Source organism: Salmo salar, chromosome ssa01 (assembly GCF_905237065.1).
Source record: "Salmo salar chromosome ssa01, Ssal_v3.1, whole genome shotgun sequence".
Lineage (NCBI taxonomy): Eukaryota > Metazoa > Chordata > Actinopteri > Salmoniformes > Salmonidae > Salmo > Salmo salar.
The window spans coordinates 156,211,525-156,217,787 of NC_059442.1; the positions used below are offsets into that span (position 1 = coordinate 156,211,525).

Below are 6,263 nucleotides of genomic sequence, written 5' to 3' on the forward strand. Positions count from 1 at the left end.
CCAAAATAAACTGGTGACGTGTGTGTTGTGATCATCCACAGGACCTGAGGAACTACCAGTACAGTCTGCCTGCTGTGGAGGGTCTGAGGATCCACATGGAGATGGGCCACAGCTACATCAACATTCCCAAGAGCAGCTTCCCTGAGGTAATACCAATGTGTGTGTCTCAGGGTTCCCAGGAAAACACCATTCTAAACAGCGCACATGATGCGAGCGGTTCCATAGCCTATGTGACAGAGATGAACATCTCTTTTAGAAATGTTGAGAGGGAAGATCTAAAGATGCAACAACTAGCATGGGTTGTGAATATGACAAGGATTGTGCCTTTAGATGCTGGAGAAAGTTGATTTGAAAACCAATAGAACATGATAAATACTGTTTTGAATGTCTTTTGAGGAAGTATATATAAAATAATTCCATCATTCTTATGGTCTGAATTTGGATAGGCTACTTTGAAACAAAAAAAGTCCTTGTTTTAAACAATTATGTTTAAATAGTTTCAGAAACGCTGACTGTCTCCACTCAGATTGCCAGGAGGGTGATGTTGCGGTGCGCAACAGGCACTGGCCTTTCTCTTCGATCTGAACGAACAGTGCCTCGAGTATGTCAGATTCAAGACTTTAGACGTTAATATTAATTATCCTACATTATATTTGTGCAACATGGCTGGCGTTTAGCTTATATGTAATCAAAAGTCTCATAAAAAAGTTCTGTACATTTTACAAACATACACTTAAGTTTTTCTTAACAGAAAAGCTCATGTATTTTGGTTTTCAAATCCATTTTAATTGGCTATTTTGGTTAATGGCCTTGGTGCCCTAGCAGATGGCCTTGTTGCCCTGGTAGATTGGGCATCTCTTGAAGGCCAATGGCCTTGCCTTGATTTATATTTGATGACTTTGACAGTGTACGTGTAGCTCTGCAGCACTGCGTCTCTCCAACAGCACACTGGACAAGCTAAATATTTTGCGTACCTGACTATCTTTGGAAAAGTGGGTACTGCTTATCAGGGGGCACCATATGTTGTTGGAGGTGCGTCTTGGTCAGTTGAGCTCAGAAAGTTCCACCCTCATCATCTGCCGCCCTAGTGGTCCTCCTGCCTAATAGGAGGGCTGGTCCTGTCTGTCATTCTGAGCACAGTTAAGCACCCAGTGCAGATGGCTCTGGGAGTTCTCTCATACATTTGGTGATTTTAAATCTTGCCTGTCTTTTGTCCGCAGCCAAATTTTCTTAACGGAAACCCTGGTGTGCATGTGTTTTTTTTGTGTGCATTACTGTATAACTGCACTACCAGTCAAAAGTTTTAGAATCAAATCAAATCAAATTTATTGATATAGCCCTTCGTACATCAGCTGATATCTCAAAGTGCTGTACAGAAACCCAGCCTAAAACCCCAAACAGCAAGCAATGCATGTGAAAGAAGCACGGTGGTAGAACACCTACTCATTTAAGGGTTTTTCTTATTTTTACTATTTTCTACATTGTAGAATAATAGTGAAGACATCAAAACTATGGAATAACAAATGGAATCATGTAATAACCAAAAAAGTGTTTAACAAATCAAAATAAATATATTTTAGATTCTTCAAAGTAGCCACCCTTTGCCTCGATGACAGCTTTGCACACTCTTGGCATTCTCTCAACCAGCTTCATGAGGTAGTCACCTGGAATGCATTTCAATTAACAGGTGTGCCTTCTTAAAAGTTAATTTGTGGAATTTCTTTCCTTCTTATTGTGTTTGAGCCAATCAGTTGTGTTGTGACAAGGTAGGGGTGGTATACAGAAGATAGCCCTATTTGGTAAAAGACAAAGTCCATATTATGGCAAGAACAGCTCAAATAAGCAAAGAGAAACGACAGTCCATCATTACTTTAAGACATGAAGGTCAGTCAAAATGGAAAATGTCAAGAACTTTGAAAGTTTCTTAAAGTGCAGTTGCAAAACCGTCAAGCGCTCGGATGAAACTGGGTCTTATGAGGACCACCACAGGAATGGAATACCCAGTTACGTCTGCTGCAGATGATAAGTTCATTAGAGTTACCAGCCTCAGAAATTGAAGCCCAAATAAATGCTTCACAGAGTTCAAGTAACAGACACATCTCAACGTCAACTGTTCAGTGGAGACTGTGTGAATCAGGCCTTCATGGTCGAATTGCTGCAAAGAAACCACTACTAAAGGACACCAATAAGAAGAGGAGACTTGCTTGGGACAAGAAACACGAGCAATGGACATTGGACCGGTGGAAATGTGTCCTTTGGTCTGGAGTCCAAATTGGAGATTTTTGGTTCCAACTGCTGTATCTTTGTGAGACGAGGTGTGGGTGAACGGATGTTTTCCACATGTGTATTTCCCACCGTAAAGCATGGAGGAGGAGGTGTTATGGTGTGGGGGTACTTTGCTGGGGACACTGTCTGTGATTTATTTATTATTCAAGGCACAGTTAACCAGTACGGCTTCCACAGAATTCTGCAGCGATACGCCATCCCATCTGGTTTGGGCTTGGTCCCACTATCATTTGTTTTTCAACAGGACAATGACCCAACACTGACCCAGGTTGTGTAAGGGCTATTTTACCAAGAAGGAGAGAGATGGCGGCAGGTAGCCTAATGATTAGAGTGTTGGACTAGTAACCGAAAGGTTGCAAGATCGAATCCCCGAGCTTACAAAGTAAAAATCTGTCGTTCTGCGCCTGAACAAGGCAGTTAACCCACTGTTCCTAGGCCACCATTGAAAATAAGAATTTGTTCTTAACTGACTTGCCTAGTTAAATAAAGATAAAATAAAATAAAACATTTTTTTTTAATTAAATGGAGTGCTGCAATAGATGACCTGGCCTCCACAATCCCCCGAACTCAACCAAATTGAGATGGTTTGGGATGAGTCAGACCGCAGAGTTAAGGAAAAGCAGCCAACAAGTGCTCAGCATATGTGGGAACTTCTTCAAGACTAGTGGAAATGCATTCCAGGTGAAGCTGGTTGAGAGAATGCCAAGAGTCTGCAAAGCTGATATCAAGGCAAAGGGTGGCTATTTGAAGAATCTCAAATTTAAAATATATTTTGAATTGTTTAACACATTTTTGGTTACTACATGGTTACATTTCTGTTATTTCATAGTTTTGATGTCTTCACCTATACATTGTAGAATAAGTGTTTTTATAACTTTTGACCGGTAGTGTATATGTGCGTGTTTTCTAGATGCTGAAGGTTGTGAATGCGTCTAACGAGCATGTGATCAGTGTGGGTGCCGGGTTCAGCTCAGAGGCTGACTCCCACCTGGTCTGTTTCCAGAACAAAGAGGGCACCTACCAGACCCAGGCCAACAGCCAGCCTGGCAAGACACGCACAGGTCAGTAACAACCCAGATTGCCCACTAGAGGTCAGAATAAACTGTTTGTTTTTTTTGCTTCAGAAACCAGGGTTGTGTTCATTAGGGCAAAATCTAAAATGTTTTGCAACAGAAAATGATAAAGAATGTTTCTTATTGGACAACTACATGTAGCCCACCCCTGTTTCAGTCAGTGTTTTTTTCTATTTGGTGGATAATGAATACGTCCCAGATATGAAGCAGGTGTTTCTTTTGGAGTTGTGGTCTTGACTAGTTGAAACATTAAGTAGTTCTTGCTTGTTTTTCTGTTTGTTAAAACATATTATTTGTAATTAAATGAAAGAATATACATGATTTGTGTCCTTGTCTTTTATCAGTACCAAACCAGAATTCAAAGTGAATCGGTAAATCTGCTGGGATTTTATCTATGATATTCTGTTATTCTAACCAGTGTATTATTGTGTTGTTCTATAGTGACGGGGGCCAGCTTCGTGGTGTTCAACGGGGCTCTGAAGGCCTCGTCAGGCTTCATCGCCAAGTCCAGCATCGTGGAGGACGGCCTGATGGTTCAGACCCCCCCAGAGACCATGGAGGCCCTGCGTGCCGCCCTGAGGGGGCAGACTGACTTCCACATCCCCTGTGGCAAGGCTGACGGAGGGGAGCTCCGGGACAATGTCACCGTCCGCTGGATTGACTGGAGCTCCCCCGTCAACGCTGGGTAAGGGATATGATACACACTAAAACATACAGACTCATACACATATAATGGTGATCTTCTCCCTGGTGCATGATTGGTCAATGAATTAATTTATGTGTGTATGTCCCTGTAGTGTGACCAGTGGTGTGGACAGGAAACCTCTGGAGGGGGTCCACAGTGTGAGGATGCAGCAGGACACAGAGTTTGAGTCGGACGGACGCACCATCAGGTGTACTGAGGTAGGACACAAACACACAGGTCATACATGCAGACATGGAGTTCTGTTCACCTTCTGAGTCACATCTCTCTGAAACACACACTTGTAAACACACACATTCAGTCACTCAAACCTGTCTGTCTGTACCTGTCGAACCCCATCCTTCTGTCTGTCTCTCCCTCCAGGTGTTCTACTGGCTGAAGACTCCAGACGTGTCCCTGTCTGCGGTGCTGCCGTCCTGCAGTGTGTTCCACAGGGAGATGGCTGTGGCCAGCTGTAGTGCTCTGACCCCTCACCTCTCTGTCCTCTCAGCCAGTGGCATCAACTCCCTCGCCCTCAGAGTCTCCACACACACTGACATGGTAACTAATGTATTAACACACTGTAATGCTATGAAAGGGTATCACTTTGTGACTAATGTATCTGTGAACAGAGCTATAAAAACATTTGATTGATTGGTTGATTTAATATTCTAGAAACAAGACCCACTGGAACCAAACAAAACTGTAAGGATATTAACTGAAGTGTGTGTGTGTGTGTGTGTGTGTGTGTGTGTGTGTGTGTGTGTGTGTGTGTGTGTGTGTGTGTGTGTGGCAGGTGGAGTACCAGGCCGGTTCAGGAGGCAGGCTCCTACCCCAGCGCTATATGAACGAGCTAGACAGCGCACTTATCCCCGTCATCCACGGAGGTTCAGCCAGAGTACCACAGACAGCTATGGACATGGAGTTTATCTTCTTCATCACACACACTGTCTAACACACACAGTCTCGCACATGGAAACACAAAAACTTTTAAACACTGTATGTGCCATTACATAGCCTGGATGTCTTTTCACAGAGTAAGAGGCTGGAGCTCAGAGGACCTTGGACAAACTGACAGAACCTCTGTACACAAACAGCCAATCAGGCGTGGCTAATAACTAAACTAAAGACACGCCGCCAACGGCAGGACATTCCCACAGAGTCTCTCTCTGAAGGCCTTAGAGAATAGAGATGTAGGCCGTTGTTCCAGGATGGACAGTGGAGAAACTGTAACAGTGACATGGCTTTAAGTCTGAGAAACATTATGAATTCTGCTTTAACCCATGAGGCCAAACACTTAGCACAAATAACAACAACAATCCCAAAAAGAATGAACTCTCCTGAAACTGACTTTTCTCATCTCTTCCTGCTCTGCCTTGACTTCTTGCTGACATCTGTCTGTCAGCCAGCCAAGGAGCACCTTGATGAATATTTCCAACCGACACTGTCAACAAACTGCTTTCTTTTCTCTACTCTTCTTTTAATGTATTTACTGTATATTTAGAATGACCACATGGTAAAACAATGATGAATTATATTGAAGTTACTTGATTGACAGCTGTATACCAAGCTTGAGAAGAGCAGCATGACATGAGACACTGAAGTGCTTTGTAGAAGTTTCTAGATAAACTGTTATTTGAGGATGTGAACGCTATTTTAGAATGAGGAAATTCTAGAATGGCGTTTTGAACTTCCTCTCTCTTCATCGGCAGAGTGCAGAGTCTTGTTTGGCAGACCAGTTGTCTCTCCAGTTGTGTTATATGTGGGGAATTCTCTGACAACCCTCACTGTCTTGTCCAAATCTATAGAAATGATATCAAGCTTTTTTAAGCTTAAAGTACTATTTTTTTTTGGAACCGTTACGTAAATGGAATCTATGTTCGTATTTTTGATAGGACGTTAGCTAGCTGAGTCACTTTCGCAGGTGTAGTGCAAATAAGGCCTGAGGAGCACGGGAAAAAACGATGGACAAGAGTTTCCCCTGATGATGAACACTGTAAAGGTATTAAAACTTCCCTTCACATTTGTCTGGCCTGAGTTATTAGCTGCCCTAGAAAGCCTTGAACCAGCCAGACACATTCTTCAACAATATCACCAATACTGACTGATGTTATTGATATGGTCCAATCTTATTGATGAAGGTGAGTATTAATGTAACATTGATCTATATAAATTCTTATTGATGCATATGATTGACGTTGATTGACCATATCTTAATTTCT

The 6,263-nt window shown here is 42.6% G+C and overlaps 1 protein-coding gene across 7 annotated transcripts in view; it reads left to right on the plus strand.

Annotated features, from left to right (window-relative positions):
* The window catches only part of LOC106569324 (zinc finger FYVE domain-containing protein 16), a 46,408-nt gene extending 40,346 nt beyond the window's left edge, over positions 1 to 6,062 (plus strand). For all 7 annotated transcript variants that reach the window (XM_045692755.1, XM_014140647.2, XM_045692762.1 and 4 more), the window contains exons 11-16: positions 42 to 146; positions 3,197 to 3,347; positions 3,801 to 4,044; positions 4,157 to 4,262; positions 4,426 to 4,602; positions 4,838 to 6,062. In XM_045692755.1, the coding sequence (XP_045548711.1) occupies positions 42 to 146; positions 3,197 to 3,347; positions 3,801 to 4,044; positions 4,157 to 4,262; positions 4,426 to 4,602; positions 4,838 to 4,996 (942 nt within the window). In that variant the 3' untranslated portion in view covers positions 4,997 to 6,062. The remainder of the gene's footprint in view (positions 1 to 41; positions 147 to 3,196; positions 3,348 to 3,800; positions 4,045 to 4,156; positions 4,263 to 4,425; positions 4,603 to 4,837) is intronic.
* The last annotated feature ends 201 nt before the right edge of the window (positions 6,063 to 6,263 follow it).